Below are 27,065 nucleotides of genomic sequence, written 5' to 3' on the forward strand. Positions count from 1 at the left end.
TTGGTTGTTTTTTAATAATCGACCAGGAATCAAACATATTATTATGGCGATCAGAGAAATCAACGAATATTTATCGACGGTAAGGATTGCAGTTTTTATTTTTGATATAGATTCAGATGAAGATTTATTCAACATCTTCTAAACTTTTGAACACTGAATACATTATATATATTAATACATTATGATATTTCTGCTATTAACGTTTAATTACTCTGAACTTTACAGACTGCTAATCTTTATTGCTATTATTTAGTTATTTTAAAAATTTAACATTCAACTCTAATTGAACTGATAATACGGTATATATTATCATAATCTATGCAAGAAAGCAAATAGGAAGAAATAAAAATTTGAAGTGGTCTCTTAAACATATTATAGTAGTTACGTATTAAAATAAAAATGTATTCCTATCTCTTAATCAATTTAGAAGATACGTTCGCAGAATTTTCTTTTAATAAACTAAACAACATGTCGACTCGCTAACCACCACTTTCATCTTTTCGTTTTCCCATATTTCAGGAGGCCAATGAGGATATGAACTTCGACGAGATGATCCTCGAAGCTGCTAAATCGATCGCGGCCGCAACATCAGCCTTAATCAAAGCGGCGAGTGCGGCGCAGAGAGAATTGATAGCAACGGGAAAAGTCTCTAGAACACCTTTAACCAGCTCAGACGACGGCCAGTGGTCCGAGGGATTGATATCAGCCGCTAGGATGGTTGCAGCTGCAACTCACAGTCTCGTGGAATCAGCAAACGCGTTGGTACAGGGTGTAAGCTCTGAGGAGAAGTTGATTTCTAGCGCAAAACAGGTCGCTAGCAGCACAGCTCAGTTGCTGGTAGCCTGCAAAGTGAAAGCAGACCCGGACAGTGAGAGCACGAAGCGTTTGCAAGCAGCTGGAAACGCCGTGAAGCGAGCTACTGACAACCTAGTGAAAGCTGCTCAGCAAGCTATCCAGCAAGAAGAGGATCGGTCCTTGGTCCTGAACCGCAGAATGGTCGGTGGAATTGCTCAAGAAATAAACGCCAGGTCAGAAGTGTTGCGTATCGAGCGAGAACTTGAAGAAGCCAGAGGTAGGTTGACTGCTATCCGCCAGGCAAAATATAAGAACCGACCAGACTTAGCGGACACAGACACCGAAGCCGAGCAGAGTGGATATGAAAGCTACACAACCAAGTATGAGACCAGGGCATATGATCCTCAAACACAGATGAACCACAACTTGGATCAGTTGCAGTCGGCAACCCACAGCATCAGTCAGCTTTCTATGGACAGGCAAAATTTGGTTAGCCCCGAGAAGGTTCACTCCACTCAGAGCACTCTGGAAAGGAAGATGAAGGACAGTCAGTACCGGTCAACTATGGAGAGCCAGTATGGATCAGTAGAAAAGAAGTACAATGAGAACCAGTACGATAGAAGGTACACACCTGAGAGTCCTTACTCCATGGGTAAGAGGGTCATCAGTGAGAGTAGTCCAGGGCAGTTCAGTTCTATAGAGAGGAAGATCAATCAGGAGAGTTACAGCACCATGGAGGGGAAACACATGGACGGTCCTTACCCACCTGTGCCCACTATGACATACTCGCACGCGTCGCCTACGCGCAAGGTCCTCCAGGATCAGATGCAAGAACAACTACAGCAACAAACTTATGATAAATATTCCCAGGATCAGTACTCCAATGAAGAACGGTCATATGAACAGAAATCATACTCTCCAAGCCAAGAACATAAGTATTACACTGATTCTGTGGACAGATTCTCGGGGCAAAATGCGTTGAGTACTTTCAGGTCAGATAAGCAATCAGACAGACAGCGTTACGCATACCTAAGCATACCCCAGAACCAGAGCGTCAAGAACGTCGAAACGAAAGTAATCCCTGGCGGTAGAATAGAAACCATCACGACCAAAGTGTACACATCTACGCCTGGCAAGACTTCCACCAGCTCTAATTTTGAGTCCACTGAAGAGACTAAGGAGTACGCAACGTCTGGCAACGAATTATCCACGTTCAAAGCTGTTGACAATGATAGCCACGAGGAGCGCATGATGAAGCAGTCGAGAACGCGCAAGGTTACCGAGAAGAAGACCGTCACTATGACCATGTCCAGCAGGCAGGAGTCCAACACGAAGATGTTCCGATTCGAGGAGAAATAATTTGAAAAAGCAGCTTGATTAGGGTTGTTCAGGTGGCATTCTTTGCACTGGAATAGTATGGAGACCGCGTCAGTTTTATCCTTTGACGTGTAAATGAGCTGCTAGGCTTGCTAGATTCTTTGCAATGTTACGTACAAGAGAAATCTAATTATTATTAACACGTTTTTATACGATTACCTGCGGAAATCCGACGATATCCATTTATTAATCAACGACCGAAGATGCATTATAAGGAATTTGTTCAGCGTTTGAAGATTCTTCACTGGTATTCTTTTTTGCTGCTGTAGTAGACGAGATTAAATACCAGAAGACTTGACTGAACTGTTCTCACTGCAATTGTATTAAGCCAAAATCTGTAAAATTAGAGCAAGAAATGACAGCGAATAATCTGATTTCATGCGCTCTGTTGTTGCGAAGACGTTTAGTCAACAGATTTTCAATGTTTCATTGTCGAATATGCTAAATGTGAACTGGGTAAAATTGAATTTTATAAATGAGGCTGTTTGTGCTTAGAGAACATAAGCGAACCACCCAAGAATTTAAAATTTTCAAAACTTTTAAATCGATCAAGATGTTAGACTATACTCAAAAACATTTATGCCCAGAATATAAGAGGCTTAGTCAGGACAAAATCATTTGGCCACGTGAAGCCAATCCTGCAAGATAAGTCATGCTGAAATGACTTGGTTGTTGGGCCAAGAAGTCAATTAATTTTCTTCTAGTTTTGAAAAAATTGAAAACGTCCTACTCTTGTTAACAAAATAGTTAATCTTTTTTACTATTTTACATGTTTTGTAAAATGTTTTCGCTGATAGACAATCAATTTTACAGATTAAACAGAGACGAATTACATTTGTCAACGCTTTCACTAAAAAAAACGTTTAAAAATTGATTTGATATAATGACAGAAAAAATGAATAACACGAAGAGCACTTCTTAGGCTCTTACCTGACTGCAACGGCTCGAAGGGTAGAAGTTTTGTGTTTATTGAAACTTCACAATAAGATGTGATGTGTCGTGCGTCAATTAAATTGATACGTCCCAAGCATGTTGTAACACGTTCGGCGCCTTCGTATGATAATCTTCGTAACGAAACGATATAGAAGTGTCCTTAGATAGTAATAATATGTGCTTTCGAGATTAGCCTTTCTAAGAGTTAATTACCAGCCCGTTGCGATGGACAATAACCGTCCCCGAATGCAAATTCGAAGGATCTTTCGTGCATCGAATTATATAATACTTATTCGATACACTAAACAAGATCAAGCCTTCCATTGGTAATTCAATTTTTACACGATATGAAAACAACTGAATGGTACTTGTAGAAAACACTGTAAGTGACAAGTGTCAAGCTATTTCTTTACAAAAGGAAAACTGCACTTGAATTGCCTCGGCATTCTCGTCGACATTTTGCTGAGAAAAAGATAAAATTTTCCAGTGATAACGCCCTCAGTGTTTTCCACGAGAACTCTTCAACCATGACAATTTTTGGTATTCCTTTTATATAATTTGATATTGAAATTTTTACACGAGAATGTTTATTAACAAATTTTACGTAGAAATTTAAACTGAACGCATTATTATGAATAACGATGTTTCTACAGAGAAGCCATCATTGTCCGAATCTTTTTCTATAACCGTAGGATTTTTTATACTGTTTCTAAACGAGTAAAGGAGCTTTCACAAGAATTTGACGCCTCCGTAAATCAAAGGGAAAAAAATGAAAAAAAAAAGAAACAGAAAATACAGTTGAAGCTGTCTCGTTGATAATTAGGGACCGTCGAAGACCGTAGACAAGCCACGCCGATTTTAATTTAGTTCTAATTTATCGTAATGTTAAGTTGACAAACCACGGATTAACAAGAGAAGCAACATATCATTTAATTTTATTAACTTTCCGAGACCGCACGGCTTTGAGCCTCGGTGTCTTTGTCCCCCCCGCCCCCCCCCAAACTTCCCACAATTAACATTTTCCGTTTTCGGGATTAACATTAACGTTTAAGTCTTTGTTCTGAAAGTTGCCCGTTCGCTTGAACCCTTGTGTCCCGTTTGCTTGTACTGTTTCTCTGCTAGCCGCTGTTGCGTGATTTTATTTTTTTATTCTCCCTTCAACGGCGGTGGCTCGTTCTCGATAACTTTGTCGACGAATCGTCGGCTATTTTTAGTCAGAACTGTCCAATTTTCGAAATTGTTCAACGAATCGAAGGATCTTCCTTGTGGCTTTTTCTTTCAATTTCGATTTTATAATAAAGAACCATCGGTAATAATATTGAAAAATAAAATAGAAATGTATTTCATATTGAAAGATATTCGATTTAATATTGAAAAATAAAATCAAAATGTATTCAGCGTTAAAAGAAATTCAATTTGAAACGATTTGGTGCTTGCTCGTATTCTACATCGCGAATGGAGAATCGTGAGAATGAAATTTAAACTGTATTTTCGTATATATATATGTGTTATACCGATGAACATTCCGAATAGCGGGAGTTTCGATGAAGTTTTACTTTCGTATCGTTTGAACGTTGGATCTAACTGTTTACAAAAGAAAGCAACGACGAATCGATCTTCAATGTTTCATTGAAAACGCGAGGAACGAACCAGGAACGAATAGATATTTTGAAAAATGTACTTTCAAAGTGTAGGGATAGGACACGGTTGGACAGACCTGTCCACAAGTGATCGATTAGTGCAATTATCGTTAGTGTTTCGAGGGTAGTTAAAGAATTGTAAATAAGTGTTAGGTAATGCGCGCGAGGTATCGACGAATTATAAGTGAAAATAATTTCCAAAAACGAGGGAAGAAGGAATTAGAAGTGCCTAAGTATAATGAGCTGCCGCTTTCTCACATGCTCGTAGTGAACATAGGAGTTTGTTTTTCTTTTTCTTCTTTAATGTTACCAAAAATCGAGTGCTTTATTAATGTTCAGTAGCGCGATAATTGAACAGAAAGGAGGGCAGGTGAAATCCCTTTCGCGCGAGAAATGATCGTCACGAAAATCGGAGGAAAGTAAATTTATTATTACCCAACTCTTCCGGAGTGATGCGTATAACGGTGATCAAGATAAAGTTTAAGACCGGTACTTCCCGATTCGCGGTTTATTTCGTGATAATTAACACTAAAACTACCAGATGGGTCAGAATGGCCAATTCTTGATATCTTCTTTTTGCAATTATTAAAAAGATAACAGATGCTTCCCTGAGAAATTATTAAAGAAATTGATTCGGCAATACGCAAACGGAATTGTAAATCAATTGAAGCCTCGATAGACGCACAGTTGGAGTTTCTACAGAGAAATTTCAAGAAGTCAATTTAACTGGTCGGTAGTTTTAGTGTTAAACGTTTCAGAGTCATATAGTGTTATACCTGAATGTCCATAGAGCTAAAATAGCAAGTTTGAGAAGTGAAAAACTTAAAAAACTGAGAAATTGCAATTTACTCTTTGACAACGAGTGACACCATATTGTCTATATTAGGTTTTCTATCCAGCATCAAAAGTTTCAAAGATAACTTGATTATTTAGGGAAAGAAAGATTAAAACACTGTTTCTCTTTTCCAAAGTTTAAGAGTTGTCAAATTTAGCAGTTTATGGAACAAATGTTTAATACATTGAAAAATTCTAGTCTGCAAAGGGTTAAACCAACATTTTTCGAAAGAACTTTTTAATGTTTTTGTTTTGTAATGTTTTTTTTTATTCTTGTACCAATCGTTACTACGGCTTAACACGAAATAATCCGACTCTTGTTTTATTTATTGTCCGAAAAATGCTGACTCAAATTAAAATCATTTTTGTCGCCGCCTCTACTTTTAAACTTTTTTTTGACCCCTACTATATACGTATGTACCGTGTATACACATTATTGCATTTAGTGTCATGTATTTTGAGAACGATCGCCATTTGTATTTTTATTTTATATACGTATACAGTGAAACACGGATCAGTGCGACCATTTACCCAGGGATTAACGTTGACGGAACGTTTTATGTAGTTTTCTTTTGCATTGGATATATACTACTGTCGCTCAAAAATATTTTACCTCTTAAGCATTATTATTATCCTCTCAATAGTATTCTGAAATATAGAAACATATAAGATTTTAGAAACTCTTTATCTTACTATTTTACGGTATATTTGTTATATTAATTGTTTATAGTGTATTTCCATATAGATTCCGTAATTTAAGTATATTATAATTAACATTTAAATAAATTAAGTTACACACGATAATAGAGTGTAGCAATAAATATTCTTATAAACAATAAATTCGCATGTGTCCCCATTCTTTCAGCGTCAGTGTATATAAAATAATGTAGAATTTTGTTTTTATTAAAATCAATACAAGCAAGTGTAATGATTTTCGTGAATCTCGACCCTGTCGCGCTAATCCGAATTTTACTGTACCTATATAGGTGTGCCATGATATATAAAAAAAGAAATATATATATATATAAATATATACAAATGACGAAACTAGTGAATTATATGGAGGCAATTATATAATAGATATATATTATATACATTCTATATAAATAAATAAATAAATGATATATACATCGTTAATGTATTAAAGAAAACAAGCAACGTGGGGTTTTTACAGTTTTAACATCCGCAGAATATTGCGTTTTTAATCATTAGAATGCATACATTGAACATGTGTAATCGTTATTTCTAGTACAACCAATTATGCCTTATACATTTATTATTATTATTATTATTAATATTATTATTATTATTATTATTATTGTGGAATGTTACAAGTTGTATTTTTATATTATATTATTATTGCTTTATTCTTACTATTAATTATTATTAGTAATGGTAGGTATAGCGACGACGACCATTATGTAACGAATATTATTTTATTATAATTATTACATTACATCGGAATTTCAAAAAATATACATATTAACCGTCTTACATTCAGGAAATAAAGAATTTTTAACACTCCATCGTGATCTCGTTCGTTGATGTACGATCAGAATGTGCGAGAGAATGTATCTACGAACATGGTTTTTTTTCATTTCACGTCGATGTTCATTGTTCTCGATAATAATTGATTCCTTCGAGTTTTCGTTCGATGTTTTCAACAAGATCGACGGTCAGATGTCACTGGAGACAAGTTAACGCCCGCAGTGAAATGTACCATGCACGAGAACAGTCAACCTCCGAGACTTTACGTTTCGTTTTTCCGTTCCTTCGTTTTTTTCGCGAGGACTGCGTTTCACAGTGAGCTGTTCGGTTTATCTCTTGTCTCTTGCAACTTTTTCCTTATAAACCTCGGCAAGGTGAACGCGGCCCGGTGGATTTGATCATCGTAGTACTTTAGGCTGATTTCGTCAAGTTCGTTGTCACTGAAGACTTTCTTTGGCTCTTTGAAGTTCGTTTCCTGAAACGATTAATTTCCATACCCGTGAGTAATCGATTCATTTCCCTATACACTCGTTTCATATGAACTCATTGAAGCGAATACTAATATTACAATCTTATTAGTAATTAGTAATTATCTTTAATTCGAATTAATAATAATAGTGATTAATAGTCATTAATATTCACCATTGTAATTAATAATAATTAATATTAGTGTTTAATTAACTTAAACAAATATTACAACTACCAACATTAATTATTACCAAATACAATAACCAATAGTAATTATTATTGATTTTAATTATCAATATTAATTTTAATATCAATATTAACTTTGCGACATTTTTAGACTAACGAAATACTACATCATAAAAGCTTCTTTTCTCGAGTTTCTCAGAAGTAGAAGTTACACCACTACTATTCCGAGCCACGCACTTCTTTATCAATCATTATATATTTGTTCACCATTATACGTGTGTTAGAAAATATTCATTTCCTTTTTTGTTCAAAAAATATTTCATTCGATAATATGTGAAACTGGTAGTTGCACTACTTATTCCACAATCATCGTGTATACTCACAGAGCTTAAACTGCCAAGTACAAAGCCGATTTGTCCCGTAGGATACGTTGGTACGGCCGCGATTCCATAAGACGCAACCGGAAATACTGATTTACAATGCCGGAGAGTTTGCGCCACGTGTTCGAGATTGGTCCACGCTGTTCCAGCCTGGCTGCAAACGATTCCGCCGGGTTTCAACGCAGTTCTCATTAAACTGAAATACGATTCGTGGAACAGACACTCTGCTGGCCCTGTTTCAAAGAACAAACGTCTAATGAAAGAAAAATAATCGATGTAATAAAATTGTATTCCTAAAGAACGACGAATTCTATTCAGTGGTTGAATGAAACTTTTCATTTTTACAAAGAACAGTTGCTCATCAAAATTTTAGCCTTTAAATCATTCCTTCCCTGTCTTCAATTAATAAGTTATAAGTTAGTTGAATTATAAGAGTTCCGACCGCGCACGGTATAAACAATCAAAATGGGACATTTAATTTAATTAGCCATCCGTAACTAAGGAATGCACAATACAATCATATACATAGGAAATCATTTGCATAATTTAAAGCAATTGCCAATGACATAATGGGGTTGACCCAACTTAAAATATACAATAAAAGAAACCTTCTAATTATATTCAATTTAATTTATTCATACTTCTGTTTTACTTCCGTTCAAAGCGAATTCTATTCGAAATTACTAAAAAGTAATTAAATGATATTAACACTAGAACTAGCGCGCGTTTAACATTCATCGACTCGCACGTTTCATACAAAACAAAGATGAACAAGTTAGATGATACATTTTTCTGTGGAAACAGAAAGAAAAGAGAAGACGAAAATTGAAAAACTGATTAATTGGACAATATAGGAATTGATATAAAATTAATATTTGTGTTAATATGATTAATATGTAATCTTTATAGAAATTGTCACAATAGATTTGCTTCGGTTTCTTCATATATTTGTATAGTATTCAAGTGAAGCTATTTATTTCTAAGATATCGATAATTGCGAAATAAAAGAACTGAAACCAGTCATTTTGAAGGGTGAGATAATTCTAGTGTTATCACCTTGAACTCGGAAGTTTTTACGCCAGATATAATTATTTCCCAATGAAGTATTAATAGTATCTTTTACGACTAACATAAATATAAATAATACTCGAATGAAAGCATAAAATTATTCCATTTGGGCATTTCATTTATAATTTCATTATATGAACTTTGATATTGAATATCAAACTTTATAGTTTTGCTATATCAAATTAAATGACGACTGTAAGTCTCCTTTCAGGTAGGAGGGATTAATAGTTAACTATTTAAGTGCTATTAAAATTTGCTAATTTTTCTACGAAATTTTAACTATTTAACTGCATTTGATGAGTATATACGTCATTTTAAAGCTTGCAATGAATCTAATTCTTTCAACGATGAATTATGTATTTTTTCAAATAAACATGAAATTCTTCTTTGTTTTGATATGATTTTTCATTCAAATATACCGTAGGTGCATTCATCATACGTTTAATGAGTACGCTTCATTTTTTTACTTCATTGCGTGCAAAGCAAGAGATTTTTCGAACTAAATTCCATGGTTAACAGGTCAATCACAAATCTAACACGACGTTATAAGGTAAAATAGAAAAAAAATGTTGAAACTAAATTCCACGATTAACAGGTCAATCACAAATCTTACATGACGTTATAAGGTAAAATGTTGAATAAATGTAGCTCACCAACGGGATCGCTGCTGTCTGTGATAATAATGTCGAATTCTTCCTCGCACTGCTTCAGAAATTCGAAACCATCGCCCACGATTAAGGTGACTTTGGGGTGATCAAGTCCGGCGCCCATTACGGGCAAGTATTTTCTAGACACTTCAAGTACTGTCGCATCGATTTCAACTTGAACAATTCTCTCTACATCAGGATGCTTCGCCACCTCCCTGGCGACCCCACCATCACCACCACCAACGATTAAAACCTATCACAAATTGTGAAAACTGTAAGTTAAGTAAGTTGAAATTGGAATTTATAAATCTGAAAAGAAAAAGAATTGAATCGTTTGTGTATGAGTAGCTCGGAATAAACTATTATTTCACTACTTTCTATTTAGTGATAATAGATATTATTTAGTTATATTAACCCTTTGCACTCGAGCGGCGCCTTTCAATCACCATTTGATTTGACCGAACAAAATGATCAAATTTAGAATTCAATATCAAATTTTATATAATGTATCGACATATGGAACATCGAAATAAACTAGTTCTGTCACTTAATTTATACAAGGCATTTCTTTATGTTAGTTGTAAAACATATCATTCATATTTAATCAGAAAATAATGAATATTTGTTGAGAAAAATATTCTCGAGTGCAAAAGGTTAATACTTTCTATTTATCTAGTAATAATTACATTCAAAATCTTATTATTCGCCTTGTAATAATTCAATTCCAAATATGATTACTTATCTCGCAGTGATTTAACTTATATTTTTGTATTTTCGAGAAGAAAAGCTTTTATCCAAAGTTCTCATATAAAAAACAGTATTACAATGTTATTAATAATAATTAATATTAGTACACTTACTGATCAAAAAATTAGGACCACCATAAGTTCTAACATTTTTCACGATAATCATAGCGCTGAAAGTCCAAAAGGTAATTTAATAATAATTTCTCCGTGGTAGTGCTAACCCTTCGCACTTCAGGAGTTTTTCATTGGAAATACTCAATAATTCCTAATGAGATATAGACGACATTTTCTGAAACTGACTCAACGAGAAATCGCATATAAATTAAGGAACAAAACTATTTTATTTCAATATTGCACGTATTGATATTATACAAAGTTCAAAATTACATGTCAAACTTTACAATTTTGCTGTATCAAATCAATTGGCAGCTGAGAGGCGCCTCTGGTGTGTTAAGGGTTGAGACCAAGAGTTAAGCAAAGAAATTAAGCCAGAATTATAGAAAATTAATATGAGGAAACGACCAGAAAAGAATCAGATTGCTGATTCATTGCTAATCTTCTCAAAGATGACATCAATGATGGCCCTAATTTTTTGATCAGTGACTGTAATTGTGGTATTAATATTTAATCAATCTAAAAATATTTCATAAAAGCGTTTTTTCTTAAGAATTCAGAAATGGGAGTTAGATCACTATTATTCTGAGCCACCCATACTGTATAAATATTCGTTGCTGATTTTCTCATAATATTTTATCATTTTTTAGCATTCAGGTAAACTACTTGGAATACGTCTTCTAAAATTTTACATTTTTTGCAAGATTGATAGCTTTGTATATTTCAGATACAAACGAATCCGAATTAGATAACAATTTATTAATGTCGATACTAATGTTTTAGAATCGTTATGTAATATTTAAGTTAATAATCTAAATGGAGTCTTACTGTTTTTGGATTTGGATGACTGCATAATGGTAAAAAGGCAATTGACTCCTGGTATGAAAATTCATCTTTTTCTGTGCATTGTATGATGCCATCTAAGATTAAAGCCCTTCCATGTGATTTCCTACGCATATGTGGAAAATATTTCCATTTTAAAAAGAATTCCCATTACTTTCTCTTATCTTTGTTATTTAAAATTCCTTTAAAAACAAAATTATTTCAGAAACAGATACTATTTGTGTATACGAATGCATTCTTCTTTTTCCAAATCGAAATAAATTAGAATAGTATTTTGAATACATAAAGATATTTTAATGGGAAAGAAATTCTAATTACTCATTAATAACGATTTCACAACCAATTGAAAATTTTAAAATTGCATTTATCAAAATTTCGATTGATTTATATTTTAGAATACAGGTGAGCAAATCAATATTATTTAAAAATTTCTCAAAAGAACATCTGTGTCTTGCTAGTAATTGTAAAAGATTGGAAATTGATTATTTTGAGTTGTTTGGTAGTTCTATCGATAATATTGCTTATTATCTATTTTGTAATAATTAAATTCTGAATCTTAATATTCATCTCATAATAATTAAATTCCAAATTTTATTATTTGTCTTGTAATAATTATATTCGAAATCTTATTATTTATCTGGTAATCATTAAATTCCAAATTATATTATTTATCTCGTAGTGGTTAGATTCTAGATTTTAATATTTGTCGTTTAATAATTAGATTCGAAATCTTATTATTTATCTGGTATTAATTAAGTTCCAAATATTATTATTTCTCTTGTAATAATCAAATTCTAAATTTTCATATATACCTTGAAACGATTAAATTCTAAATCTTATAACTTATCTCGCAGTAACTAAATTCTAATTCATATTATTCACTTTGTAATAGTTAACGTCCAACCCTATCGTAGTAATCAAATTCTAACTTCCATTGTTCATTTTCGAACAAATAAATTTATAAATTCTCTTACTTATCTTATAATAAATAAATCATAAGTCATATTATTCATCTCGCAATAATTAAATTCCAAATCTCGTGTCTTTCTCGATGCCATTCGCGAACGTCAAGTTCCATTTTTGCCGAGAGAAACGAATAGATATTAATGACGGGTGACAATCAATATTTACGTTTCGAGCACCATTACATCTTGGTACGGCGATCGTTCACGGTGAAGTATTTTGACAACCTCGAGGGACAACGAGACACCTGGCCACAGATCATTGATTTCACTGAACCAGCCAGGCTTTATCGTGTCCATCTTCTCCAACCGTCGGTCGTCGTCGGGGCCTCCTCTTCTGTGATATTCAACTGAAAGTAGAGACTGTGTGTCGGTCGGTTAATCGTGGAAGAGGAAAATAAAACCGCGAACTTTTTTATGCGGTCAAACATGTTTCTGTACGATGGCCACGTCCGCCACCGCCGTCTGTCCAATCGTAACTTAACGCATACAAGTCAGACCATGAAAATTCGTCATTTCACAGACAATTACCAGCGAGCGACCCAGTTAACGAACATTTCTCATGTATATGTAAACCATTCTTGTTTGTTTTTTTCAAATCTAAGTGAATCAAGATAAAATTGTTACTGAACAGAGATATTTCTATGGAAAATTGTATGTAGAATAGACGTGATCGCTTAGAAATTGTGTAATTCTTTTTGTATAAAGTACAGTTCTTTGCATGCCGCGTGAAAAAATGCCGGGCTCTGGACGACGTCGGTGCAAGAAATACTTCGGTGCCTGGCGAATGCGTGTTCACGTAAAACCACGGCGAAACTCGTTTGTCACACGTGTATTCGTGCCCGTAGCGATTCGTGGACTCGTAACATACATTATTTCACGTGCATTCCCTCCACTTTTCTAACATCCACGTTTTTTACTTTTTATTGTTCTTCTGCTCTTTCGTCCTTTATCTCTTTTTCTTTCTTTTTTCCCTTCCTTCTTTCTTTCTTTCTCTCTTTCTCTTTCTTCTTTTTCCATTTCCTTTTCCTTCTTCTTTTTCTTTTCTCTTTCTCTTTCTTCTTTTTCTTTCTTTTTCTCTTTTCCTTTCTTCTTTTCTACCTCTTTTCCTCAACGAAATGCATAATAACTTTCTTTTTAATTATTCAGCGCACTACCGATACGTCTAATAGAATAAGTTTTAGAAAAAAACACATTTATTATACTTTCTGAGTTAAATACACAGTTAACCCTCGCATCTCCCTACGGGACTAAATTAAGAAATTATTTAAAAGTTCGATAAATAATTTTTATCTACAAAATGTAATAGTTTCATTTTGAACTGGTGGTGAATCAAAGTCGAGAAATTGAAAAATTAGATTTTTGAAGAATCTGCATTCGTTGCACCACGTTCCAAGTAACTTAGAGGCATCGAAGAAACAGCTGTTAGAATGTATTTATTTTCCTACCAGAACTAATGCCTTACAACATCGGAATCGCTACAAATTCGAATTCCGACACGTTTAACCGGACGTGATCCGAAGACAATCGGTTCACTACAGGGGTCGAATGAAACTGTTAACTTTTGTAAACAAAAATTGTTTATTGAACCTCTAACTTTCACATCATTTCTTTTCTATTTTCTGAGGTTTGTACCTTGAAACTTTAACTCTGTTATAAAAGTTCAATTTTAAATTCAATTCAATTCTGGACAGTCAAATGCAGAACTTACGAATATTTACATTAAAATTACATTAAAATGAGGATATATTTAGAAAAGGAAACACGTTGCGAGTTTCATACATTAGAACTCCACCGCACGTTTCAAGTTCAAGGTTGCAACTTCAGATGTATCCGCAACATTTCCAAGAAATCTGTCCGTCATAACTTTAATTTCTTCAAACAAGAATAACAATATTGTTAACAATACTGGTTAACGGAAGCTTCTTTCACTGTCAAGAAAATAAAAGTTTCTTATTCGCATAGAAATGTATGCAATGAAATCTCAGTTGGTACACTGCATTTTATAACAATCTTCCCGAAACAGAAACAATAATAAACATAAAACTACAGTCATTTCCCAATGAACTGAACATTCGAATAATTCCAAACTTCCACAGTTTTGATTTAACCGAAATGTTAATCTACTGTCAAGAAAATAAAACTGTCTTATTCGCACAAACAAATACAATAGAACTTCCAGTTAGCGCCCCGTTTTTCTATAACAGTTTCTCCAAACAGAGAAGGTACCAGTGATAAAATTACAGTTATTTGCTAATTGAAAATTTGAATACTTTCAAACTTCCCAAGTTTTATTCAAGAAAATCAAAGTTTCACACAAAAACAAATACAATAGAACTTCCAGTTACCACGCTGTTATTTCTTAACAGTCTAGGTTAGGTAATTATAAAATTACAGCAATTTCCTAACTAGTTGAAAATTCCGAATAGTTCCATTCGACCACTGGTCGACGACCGATAAGAATTTTTACGACGAGCGAGACTGCGTCTCGTTTCCATTTTCGAAGGCCGCACAAACATTCTGCGTGCACTACGTACCGTGAACCGGCGACGAGTCCGCGACAGACCTAGACTGAATCGCGAACAAGACTGACGAATGGAAATTTAATAAGTATTTGCTTGCCCGCAGGATGGTCGCACTTATCAACCTCTATTCCCCGTATACTTCATGATAATGGTGTTTCCACCACGAGCAAGATAACCGCGTTTGTGTTTCGATGAACTGCTTGGCTGCAGTCCCAGAAATCGTCTCTCGCAGATCAACATGAAATTTTTCAAAAAATGTAGAGGACGAAACATCAAATCTTAATTTTGCTTGTTTGTCAGTTGCCGAGACATTTAATTAAAATTGTTTCGGTACGATACATTGAATTTCAGTTATATGGGCGCGACTAATGCCGATACTAATGTAGTAGTGGTCGTCGGTGAACCGATGACACAACAGCTACTTATATCGGTCCCAGTATCTATAGGGTGTCCCATCTAAATTCGGTCCCCTTTTTAAACAATACGATAAAACCTTTATTATTCGAGAAAACGGTGTATTGTTGTCATTTGTTTTCCTGCAGCGTTTGCGGCTTTCGACGCAGTAGACACTGCACCGGCGTGGCGCGAGTGGCAATTTGAACGTAACTCTGTGGACGCATTGTTACTTACTGATAGAAGATCTTACTGTGACAAGATTTGAAATGTACCGAAATAATTATTAAGAATTATCTCGTGTTTCATGACAATTTTGTCCAAGGGACTGAGTATTGATTTAACAGAGGACTAAAATAGCGCTAAAATAAAGAAAGAAAAGAAAGAGGAATAGTGTAATACATAATTAATAGCATTGTATTAACTGAAACTTCGATAAACTTTTGTATGAATAAGAAAGCGGTGCCCGCGTCGTTTGAAGCAAATGATAAATACTTAAATAACGGAATAATAAAAGAATAAATTTTAGTCTCAATTACAACCTCAAGCGAGGGTTCTCGCTTCAAATTGGGCACGTGTTACGTGACACCCTGTATACATCTTGTTTTTATGTATCTTGACCAAACTTTGAAAGATAAAATATATGTAGAATTAGGACACCGTGGCAGGCTTTAATATTAACAAGAATTTATTGAACTAAATAATTAACAAATAAAACAAGTGTACATCTACCGTATATTAGCTGAAGAATCCTTTAAACTACGTTGTCTTCTTCTCGCTTATACTTTCTTCGCTTATCCTGTCATACTACCTACTGCTCAACTTCTACGCACTTTTAACGTTAACCCCCAATTACTCTTTTTTTCTTCCACATGCATCCCTTCTTACTTGCACCCTGTTGCTTGCATCCATAGCTAGCATTCACTCAGTTACGTATACACTTTCAAAATCACGTCATTCTCATTGTCCAATCGCTCAGTTCTAAACATTCTTTCCTTGCGAATCTTCATCCACTCAAGATTACCCTGTCTTCAGTCACGCTTTCCCCAAACATACTGGCGCCACCCCGTCGCATTATGACACCAACCACGCACTCAACCAGTCATCCATTCATACCTTAACACTAAAACTACCAGATCGGTCAAAATGACCCATTTTGGGCCTCTTCTTTCGCAATTATGGGAAAGGCACAGACAATTTTCTTAGAAATTATTCAAGAAATTGATTTAGATAAGTACAAACTAAAATATAAGGAAATTGAAAACTCAATAAATATATTTTTATAAGTTTTATAAGAAAATGCAGAACATTAAATTTTACTGGCCGGTAGTTCTAATGTTAAAAACTAAACAATAACGTTACGTCTCAACCGATCGACAAACCCTTGAATTGCGGGTGATCGTTACCTGCGTCGCATCGCATTTTTCATCCCTATACTCGGCCTTTCCTGCTAGATCTTCGCCCTCGAAGATTACACTAACTGTCCTTTTCTCGTGACACTTGACCATTTTCATATCCTTCACTGTGGTATCGATTATATACGGTTCAATTTCTGAAAATTGCTCTTTCTTCAGCAACTCGATACGAGGACATGTTACTTTACAATGATAATCAATGTATTTACTGAAATGTCTCATCGGACCTAGAATACTTTGAATACTTTGTTTATTTTCTGCTTTGATTTTTTATAGGTATTCTACTCCTATTGTCGGAAGTTCGCGTTTATACCAGTCAATTGATAACCTATTTTTCTTATCTACCTCTAACGTTTCGTCTAAATTCTTAATTGTTTGTGTAAATGTGATTTCTTATCTCATTATATTTCGGAAATCTTCGTCTATAAATTGAAAAGAATTCGTTGGGCTGACCGATAAACTAAATACTGTCTTTAAAATTCCAAATTGTTTGTAAAAACGTGACAAATGATACAACTTCTTTACTTTCTTTCACTATCGGTACCTGGAAAAATTCGTTTCTCTTAAGAACTATAGTTACTGGTTTTGCGTACTCACTCTTACTGGGTTTAAGTATACCATTCCTTAATAGTTCTCCCATTTGTTCATTTAGCACATCTTTTCCCTTTTCTCCTTTCGTGTTGACATTATTCATTGAATTATATTCCGCCACTACTGTCTCTAATTTGTATTTACTTTGTCCCTCAACATTTAATCTTGTTGCGTCACTGCACGATACCTTCACTAATTCACTTGGCACTATCACTTCTGCATTTTCTGCGCCTGCCTTTTTGTCTTTCTTCTCCTCGTCCTTTCTTTCCTTATCGGTGATTTCGTCAGTGGAAGCTTTAATTGCCAATGGTATTTTCTCTATTTTGTTATTTTCCCTTGTCGTCATTGCATGTCAACGTTCGCTAAAAAATCCTGTCCTACCATCACATTATGTGGTATAGAGTGAGACGGAACTGCGGATATTGTGAGTTCGTACGTTTCTCCGTCAGTCTTGACGTCATCCATAAATATTACAAGAACTTGTATAATTGCATTGTTCGCACCTTTGATACCGGTATGTCTTTTTTTAAATGTCTTTTTTACTGGTAAACTACTTATTCTTTATACTTTGCTTTCATCATTAACGAAAATTCACTTCTTGAGCCGATTAGGACTTCGCAGTTTACGCCCTTCACTCGAATCTCTTGCGTAATTTTCGTTCGCGTGATATAGTTTACATTTGCTGTGTTTGACTTCTGATATTTCAGTAAATCTTAAAAATAACCAAGCTTGACCCCGTAGATGATAACGTCATGGTACGCTTTCCCCTTAAAGTCCAGTAGTAATAGTAATGAATGTCACGGAGTATTTTCTCCGACTTATTATGATGCACGCACTAATGCGACTATTTTCATTGAAACGACAAACAATAAACAGCAGCACGTGTGAGATTACAAAAGTCTGGCCTTGACATGTTGCGTCTCGGACGAAATGATTTAGCCACAGATCTGATTCAGCGTTCAAATTTATTAATCTAATGTGTTATCGAAAGGAATTTACTTTTAAAGTTGATTAACAATCGAGACAGATTAATTTCGTAATTTTGCTTATCTTCCATTAGAGATTACCAAATCTTTATGCAAAATAAAAATTTCCCGAAATAACTTAAAGAGACACGAATCACGCAGAAACTGATTTCTTCGTTCATGAATCTTAACGAATCGAAAATAAACTAACAACATCCTTAAAATCTTATATACATTTTTCCGCTTCATATTCTATGCACTCGTATATGTCATAAGTGCATCAAATTTACTGATTATTCCATTCATTGACTATTAATCAGAATAAAGCAATAAACTTTATTTTTCACGTGTTATTATATTCGTATACAACGGGATGATCCTACAGTCGGATTTATGAATGAGAAAAATAAATTGAAAATAGTATAATTAGACTCAACTGATAATTATACTTTCGTTAAAGTGAAATACTATGCGTTCTAGGAAAAAGGGAACAAGAAAAAATTAATGTCAATTACTAATTTATTAATATTAAAATATTTCATTAACACGTAATCTTTTACTTTATATCATGAAAGTGAAATTAACCCTATAGATATTGTTATTAGAAATTATAAACTACGACATTATATTTAGGAACTCAATGACTCGTTTCAGTTTCATTTTTCTAATATTTTGTTTAAAAGATTTATTATATAAAAAAATATTATAATTGAGGGGACCGTCGCCGAAATAAGCGCTGGTAGCGAACGTGTTTAAATGAATGCATTATATTTCACAAATTTTTCTTATTTTGATTAGATGAAGATTAAACTGAAGGAGTGAGATTAACACTGAAAGATTAAAGTGCTGTTTATGGGGTCACATATTTCAAGATAATATTTTATCTTAAGAGAAATATTTGATGTAATGTCTATAGTTCGTATGTTTGAACATGCTACTGTAATTTTCGAGCAAATTTTCACGTTTCCCTTTATCTCTGTATATTTTCAAAAATGTAATAAATATAAAAAATGTTATTACAATAAAAATTTAATAATTCTAATGGTTTGCCTCACAAATTTGTTAAATATTCGCGCTTCAAATAAAATTCTTTTCTCTAACTACCATATCTAAAAAATTATAAGGCAATATTATCAGAGAAGATTTTTAAAACATTTAAGATTTGTAATTCTCCTAGTGTCAAAGAGTTTTCAAGAAATAGAACTGTTTGTCTAATTTAAATTTATCTATAGGTCACTGCCAATATTATAATTTGACACAGTTCCTAGATTTCCTATAACCCTCAATGCTACCAATACTGAAATTATTAGGTACTACTGCAAGGAAAACTTCAAAAACCCCTATTCGGATTAAAATGTGCGAGCATTATCCTGATCTAACCTTTCTCGAATATTTGTTTCTCCAAAACCTAACAGAGAAAATAAATGCTTGATTCCGAATTATTTTCAATTGATCGTTAGATGTTAACTTTATAATTTAAAAATAATACCGTTCTAAAAGCTTGTACAATATGGCAATGCTCGCAGAACCACGTCGGAAACAAAAGTGGACCTTAAATCCACGAGGAAAACAATGGAGCGAAGGTATATAAATATTTAAAGTTACTTTATTCATTAATACTTAATTAATATTTTTTTGGTTAATTTTATCAACTTCTGTATATTTTGTACAGATTCAGAAAAATTTGGGCAAAAAATGTTGGAGAAAATGGGTTGGTCAAGCGGCAAAGGACTTGGTGTGAATGAACAGGGTGTAACAGAACATGTGCGCGTGCCCTTCAAAAACGATACAGCAGGTAGATTTGCCTTTTAATTTTTTTATATTTGATATTAGGGATAACAAACCAATTTAATATATTGACTACCATGCCATCGATCATTACCGGTGCCTACAGCTTCCAAATTGCTTGAGAAAAATTACAATAAGAAAATTCATGTCCAATAGAACTATTTAGTAACATAAGTAGCTAAATAATGTAATATGAGGACTGTGGTACCAAATCATTAATAATTATTTCTAATACTATTTGCTTTTATTATGAAAGAATAAATTATTATACAGAACACTAAAAAATTCTTATGACAGTCAATATATTAATGAAGCTTATTACTTTGGCGATGTAATAAACCAATGAGTATTAATAGTTATGTAAATGTGTAAACTTGAAAAAAAGATACAGACGTTTTTGTATCTGTTGTAATGATAATAAATTTGTTAATAACGAAGTAATTAAATATAATAGTGATAAATGTATTACATTTAGGAAAAGAAGGAATATGAAGTATTATCTATAAACATTATTTTATTTGTAAAAATGTATTAAATGTTAAAGTAATATTTTGTGTATAAATATGTTAAAATCAAAAATATTTGTTTATAATAGGTATTGGATTTAAGAGAGACGGTTTAGATGAAGCATGGACAGAGAATCAAGACAGCTTTAATAACTTTTTACAACAACTCCAAAAGAGTCAAAATAATAATGCGATTCAAGTAGATGAAATTAAGACTGAATCAAATGAAAAGTCATTGGAATTGAAATCAAAACAAAGCAAAGCTCGTGTTCAGTAAGTATGACAAATCTTGAAGAAACATTATACAAACACAGGTGTTACTCAATTATAATTTTCCAATTATTAATAGCTATCACAAATTCACAAGAGGAAAGGACGTAAACAGATATAGTTCAAAAGATTTAGCGAACATATTCGGCCAGAAAGAATTAAATGTTAATAAAATCATCAAAAAAAGTGAAAACGACAACTTGGAAAATTCTGATTCAGATCCTGTTGGTACACAAGATAATAAGGGTGGTTTTATTACTATACGTGGTGGTAATATGGCAGATTATTTTCAAAGAAAGGGTCAAAATTTTCCCTTAACACCTAGAAAAAGAATACAAAACGAAAGTAATTCGGAAAGTGAATCTGAATATACTGGGTTTGGGTTTGCATCAGCTAGTAAAGAACAATCTAATGATACTAACGAAAAGAAAAAAAAAGAAAGTATTTCTAATTACGCTTTTGAAAATCCATGTTTAAGGTTAGGCAGCCCAGAAAATGTTTCTAATAATAATAATAAATTAGAATATTCGAAAAAAAGGAAAATATTTAATAACAGCGAATTAAATGTAAGTAATGACCCTAAAAAATTTAAAGATGATGTTCAAAGTGGTTACAAAAATGCTTTTGTAAATGCTGCTTTAAATTTAGAACCTACAATGAACGAAGCGTGTACTGGGAAGGAATTTGAAGTATCTAGAACACAATTTGGTGTTACAAATTCTGCCTTAGATCTACAAGACGAGGTAACTGATAAAAAGAAAGTCACATTTAATGACCATATAGAGTATAGTATTGATTCCGTGAAGAAAAAGAAGGGAAAATGCATGCTAGATAAATTTGAAATTGAAAATAAGAAATCTAAAAAGAAAAAGAAACAAAACAATACGAATATTTCTGTATCACTTGGTATTATTAACGAAGCTTTAGATGCTGAAGAAGTATCTGAAGAAATAAACGATAATGAAATTAACGAACGTAAAAATAAGAAACCAAAAAAGAGAAAAAGCAATCACCAATTAAATTTAGAAACAATAGTCGAAATACCAGAAGAAGATAAAGAAGCTGGTGAATATAAAATTGAAGGGGGGATAAATAAAGCGAATGAAAATGTATTTGATGGTATTATGCCTTTAGAAAATCATTCAAACAAAAAAGTAAAGAAGAAAAAAAAGAAGGAAAAAATTGATGAGAAAATTACAACCATCAATAAAAATAATAAACTGAATCTTCCGGAAACAGAAGTTGATAGAGAAATAGCAACCAAACTTGATAAGGAAGTAGATGATGCACCAAAACAGGCAAATCAAGAAGACTGTTATAAAGTGAAAAAACAAAAGAAACTAAAAACGAAGAATACTGAAATAGATATAGGAGAGCATGAAAATATTGCTAAAATTCAAATACAAACTAATGATATGGAACATGTAAAACAAGAAACTGAAAACATGGAAGAAGAAACTGTGAAATTAAAAAGGAAAAAAAAGAAGAAATCAAAGGATAAAGATAAAAAGGATATTAGCACAGATGTAATTGTGAAATTAGAACAAGAAATTTCTAACAAAGAAAATGAAAACAGTAAATCTGTAAGTAGTTCTAAAGAGGAAAAACCAAAGAAAGTGAAACATAAGGAATCAATGGAAGATAATGTTGAATCTATTCATACCACGGAATCCATAAAAGAAAAAAGTGCAGAACCAGCAGTAAATACAAAAGTTACACATCCATCTTCGAAAAATACAAGATTTAATGCTAAATCTAGTCCTCGGAATGAAAAAACAAAGATGTCAAAGAAAATACTAATGTCTCTTTTTTATAAGAATTCTATTGCACATTTTCCAGGAGCCAATGTAGAAGAAATTAAAGGGTATGGTGCAGACATATACAATAAAGAGTAATTAAATTTCTCATAAAAAATGTTTTTAAAGTTTTGTGTATAATATTAGTTTTAAGAAAGCTATGTGTATTAACACATTGAGCGCCGGTCCTGTGAAAACGCGGGATTCTGAGTCTATCGCTTGAGCGCCGGCCCCGCAATAATAGGGATTTCTGGATTTTCGTTAAATTGTATATGACGAATATGCAATTAAAATGTACTATTTTATGAAAATGTGTAATGTTTTGAATATTTTTTTGGCTACTCATTGATCAGATACGAGCGAATGAGGCCGGAGTTTGGGCTAGTAGCCGATACGTTGCCAGCGCTCAAGCTTTAAATGTCTCTTAGGTCGCCAGCGCACAATGTGTTAATACATAATAATTCTTATTACCCAATGGTAATAGATCATGTGTTCTACAAATTGATTTAGTTCTATCATTTATTTATTTCTTATTGATATCGGTAGAACTTGAAAATATACCTTGTAAAATGTAATTTATATTGTTATTCTATGATTATTATTAATGATATTGCAAAAAATAATTATTTGTGAAGTATATTTTTTCTAATACATTCATAGTATTTCATTGTAATTTAAGGTTCTAATATATTATCTTCTATCTTGTCAACTTCATCAAGAGTGAAAAGTTTTTCTTTGAGTGCATTAACATTTTTCAAATCTGATTCACTCAATTCAACTTCAGATTTAGGCAAACATGTATCTTCTATTGATATTATGGAGTACCCCATATTTCTTAGCTGAGATACATATCTTGCAGAGTTACCAAACTCACATTTAAACTAAAACAATTGAAAATAATAATATTACATATTCCATGAAAAAAATATTTAGATTAATTTTTCATACCATAAAAAGTGGCTTATCATCCTCTATGACTTCTTCCATATCTTGAGCATTTATTTTTATTGCATCCTCCATTGCTTGATCTGCATTACAATCTTTTGAAGTTGTAATGTTACATATATAATCAAACCCCCCCAATGCTGCAGCATCTGCGAATGTACAACTATGCGCATAAAATAAATGAAATAAAATACTGCAATGAATTTATATTAGGAAGTAATATATGTTAAAATAAGGCTTACTTATGTTTTTTCAATTTAGCAGAAATGTTTCCTTTGGTTATAGTTATATTAGTTGTAACAACTTGTAAAACAAGCATAGCACCACCAGGACAACGTACTATGAACATCTCAGGTTTAGCATTTTGTTTCTGATTCTTTAGTCTATCTAGAGCTGCTTTCAAAGTTGCCCCAGGCATATTAGCTTTCTTAGCTTGATCCACAATGTTTGATAATTTTGGATTAGTACTAGGGTCTGTATTTCCAGTTTCTTGAAAAAAAAATAATTATAATAACTTACACTTCTACCTTAAGGAAATGAGAAATACTGGAAAACACAATTAAATATGGAATAAATGTTTACAACCACAATCTATTCACATTTTAGGTTATGTACCTAGTACCGCAACTTTCATCTTAATAGTTAACGCACGGAAGATTCTTGATTTCTCAGCATCATTTTCTCCTTTGATATGCTTAATGTTTTGCCATTTACTATGTCCCGCATATCTTCTGCTTTCTTGAAGCAGAACATTTCTGTATTTATGGTAAAGTATGAAACTTGAACGATACGTCATGATTAAACATAACCTATATACAATAGGTTAGGGTAGGTATCTTACAAAATTCACTAGAAACGTTGAGACCAATCTCAGACTTGCTCTACAGCAGTGGCCGAATCCAAACTTATCTCCCACTCTTTCCTACCCCTTCTATGATTCTATTCCTCATCCGCGAGCATGCTCCTACATTCCCTTCCAACATCACCCACAACATCACGTGATATACACGTGTAATGCAGCCGATGTGTTGGTAATGTCGGTTTCTACTTGTAAATAAAGTCAATTTCTGTTTCTTATTAGAAATCGTTTAACTATACATTTTAAATTCTTTTGTTAATATCCGTGATATTCTTTTTGTAAATAGTCAGTTAGAAACAAGTCGTTTTAAAAGTTGGCAGATAAAATATTTCAATATTATAATTGAATAAACATTGTAAATAAATAATATATTGAATGAAGTAACTCGCCAATATCGCAGGTAGCGCTGCCACCTATTGACAAGTCACAATATCACGTGACTAATCTGGTAATGCCAAGAATAGGGTACAGACGTGGTATAAGATACATAAAGATATTTACTTATAAGGAGATATAAGTATAATTCTAAATTTCAGTTCCAAATGGGCAGAAACGAACTGTAAACATGAAATGTAAAATATTGTTACACGTTCTCGGAGGTACTAGTAATACCCCTTACTATTTTCGCCCTGTAATATCAACTTAGGCTGGTTTTGCTCTATAAGTGATAAGAATTAGAATTAAAAATATTGAACACAGACTTAAAATGCGTACAGATTGTGCATGCACCGTCAAAAATGCTCCGATGCATTGGCGGACTCTACCTGAAAGGAATAAAGATATCTCGTTGGTGAATGCACTATCACTTCCTACGTTATTATTGTAGCATATAACAGGCACCGTTTTATTATCGACAAGAGATAGCACGTCGATGATTTTGTGATAAACATGGCAACAGCTAGTTTTGGAAATGCCTGGAAATACTATGGAAAAAGTCGGAGGTAAGGAATTAAGGCACTTGTAGTTAGTATATTGTCAAATCTATTAAGACCGAAAAAGTCATAGAAAGAAAATTAGTAAGCTTTCTAAACATGTGCCTTGTATTTTAAGTTTTAATAAGAACTACTACTTATTAGCAAATAATTCATTACCTGAACAACTAAAAGAAATATTGTCTTTGTAGTATTAATGTAAAATTTTTAAATGTTCATTTAGCCATACAAATTTCTAATTTTAACGATACTAACATTTTTTTATACTTTGATTAACGGGGTTTATTTAAAGTTAAATTTATCATACATTGTAAATGCTGTTTATATAACTTTACGAAGAAAAATATATGGAAATTTTGCCAAAGATTTTTCTATAGTGTTACGAAACAATAGTTCAGAAGCTACTAAAAGAACTGCTATGCTCTACATTAAAAATGTTAATTAATATTTAAGAATTCGTGGTTAAAACGGAAGTAACAGAGGAACTAGATCAGAAACTGATTAAATTAGAAAGCGTCGCGAGGTCTTCGTGCCAGTGAACGCCTTCTTTATTTCAGCGGATGCTTTTATGATCTTGATGCTCCTTTGTGAAAATTAATTAACGCTAGCGGAAACGTTGTATCAATGACTTAAGACGAGGATTCTTGTGAATCAAGAACATAAATTCCATAGCAACTTCAATGTCGACGAACGATTTTATTGATATTTTACGATTGAACGATTATATTGTGCGATTTTATTTAATATTGATGAATTTTCTCTGATACAATGATCATCAATAATTCTTTGGAAATTGTATAAATTTACAAATGTAATCAGACACAGATTTATAACTGACTACTTAATTATGCAGCAAAAAAAAATACTAATGATAATGATACATTCAAGGACCGATAAACGTTTCCACAAAGCCTGTGGCATGTAAATAAAGATGTTTAACCAGAAGTTTTGTAATGCACAATATCCTTCCATTTGAAAAGTTTAAACAAGAAACATTTGAATCTCCGATGTAAGAACAAACAAACCTGACACTAATCTTTTTGTTAAATACATCATTGTTGTATTAATAATATATAGGATAATTGAATCTATATAACAAAAAGTGTAAAGAAATAATAGGCCAGTTTCGTTCTTCATGTACAACTAATTAATTTTATGAAAAATTATCTGTGTATGGATTTACTCGCTTAAAATTAAAACTATCATGTTATAATAGTTTAATTTAATAACAAATTTCATAAAAACTCAATAATAAATTTAATAAAAATATGATAACTCAATAATAAAAATAAAATTTTACTGAAAAATAAAATCTCATCTTCCAATTAATTATTTCATTTTCAAAAATTCAATTTCTCCTGTTTATTCACAGACATACACATACATATGGGTAATAAATATTCATCTTAGATTCGTCGTTCAAAGCTCTTTGTATCACCAAAGAATTTCCTCAACATTCGTTCCAGGATTACTGTAGGGTGTCAGGGATTGCATAATTTTAATTTGTATAAGATTTTCCGAATAAGTATGCCTGCTTTAATCACAAGTTTTGGTCACTTCAATGAGGCTGCGGGCACCAGTGTACATAATCCACAATAG

At 32.9% G+C, this 27,065-nt stretch overlaps 4 protein-coding genes across 15 annotated transcripts in view; 2 read left to right on the forward strand and 2 right to left on the reverse strand.

Moving 5' to 3' along the window:
* The window catches only part of rhea (Talin_middle and talin-RS domain-containing protein rhea), a 90,917-nt gene extending 83,814 nt beyond the window's left edge, over positions 1-7,103 (forward strand). For all 4 annotated transcript variants that reach the window (XM_031980189.2, XM_031980188.2, XM_031980190.2 and 1 more), the window contains one exon: positions 520-7,103. In XM_031980189.2, coding sequence (XP_031836049.1) covers positions 520-2,154 — 1,635 coding nt within the window. In that variant the 3' untranslated portion in view covers positions 2,155-7,103. The remainder of the gene's footprint in view (positions 1-519) is intronic.
* Positions 6,915-18,230, reverse strand: SpdS (Spermidine Synthase). 9 transcript variants are annotated; one of them, XM_031980299.2, is made up of 6 exons: positions 17,412-18,230; positions 12,651-12,831; positions 11,505-11,625; positions 9,823-10,069; positions 8,105-8,334; positions 6,915-7,542 (listed from the first exon to the last, which is right to left on the reverse strand). In XM_031980299.2, exons 1-6 carry the CDS (start codon positions 17,749-17,751, stop codon positions 7,378-7,380), a joined length of 1,284 nt encoding a protein of 427 aa, XP_031836159.1. In that variant the 5' UTR covers positions 17,752-18,230; the 3' UTR covers positions 6,915-7,377. The 9 variants fall into 9 exon arrangements, with proteins under 9 accessions (XP_031836159.1, XP_031836160.1, XP_031836161.1 ...); XM_031980300.2 differs by lacking the exon at positions 17,412-18,230 and adding an exon at positions 16,806-16,942; XM_031980301.2 differs by lacking the exon at positions 17,412-18,230 and adding an exon at positions 15,019-15,182.
* A 1,444-nt stretch (positions 18,231-19,674) lies between these two features.
* LOC116428576 (uncharacterized) lies at positions 19,675-23,444 on the forward strand. The gene is made up of 4 exons (XM_031980366.2): positions 19,675-19,953; positions 20,043-20,165; positions 20,754-20,937; positions 21,014-23,444. The coding sequence occupies exons 1-4, from the start codon at positions 19,881-19,883 to the stop codon at positions 22,827-22,829; spliced, it is 2,196 nt and encodes a 731-aa protein (XP_031836226.2). The 5' UTR covers positions 19,675-19,880; the 3' UTR covers positions 22,830-23,444.
* Positions 23,351-24,600, reverse strand: LOC116428577 (translational activator of cytochrome c oxidase 1). Its single transcript, XM_031980368.2, has 4 exons — positions 24,291-24,600; positions 23,918-24,164; positions 23,679-23,838; positions 23,351-23,611 (listed from the first exon to the last, which is right to left on the reverse strand). The coding sequence occupies exons 1-4, from the start codon at positions 24,469-24,471 to the stop codon at positions 23,405-23,407; spliced, it is 795 nt and encodes a 264-aa protein (XP_031836228.1). The 5' UTR covers positions 24,472-24,600; the 3' UTR covers positions 23,351-23,404.
* Between the last annotated feature and the right edge of the window lie 2,465 nt (positions 24,601-27,065).

Source organism: Nomia melanderi, chromosome 1 (assembly GCF_051020985.1).
Source record: "Nomia melanderi isolate GNS246 chromosome 1, iyNomMela1, whole genome shotgun sequence".
NCBI lineage: Eukaryota > Metazoa > Arthropoda > Insecta > Hymenoptera > Halictidae > Nomia > Nomia melanderi.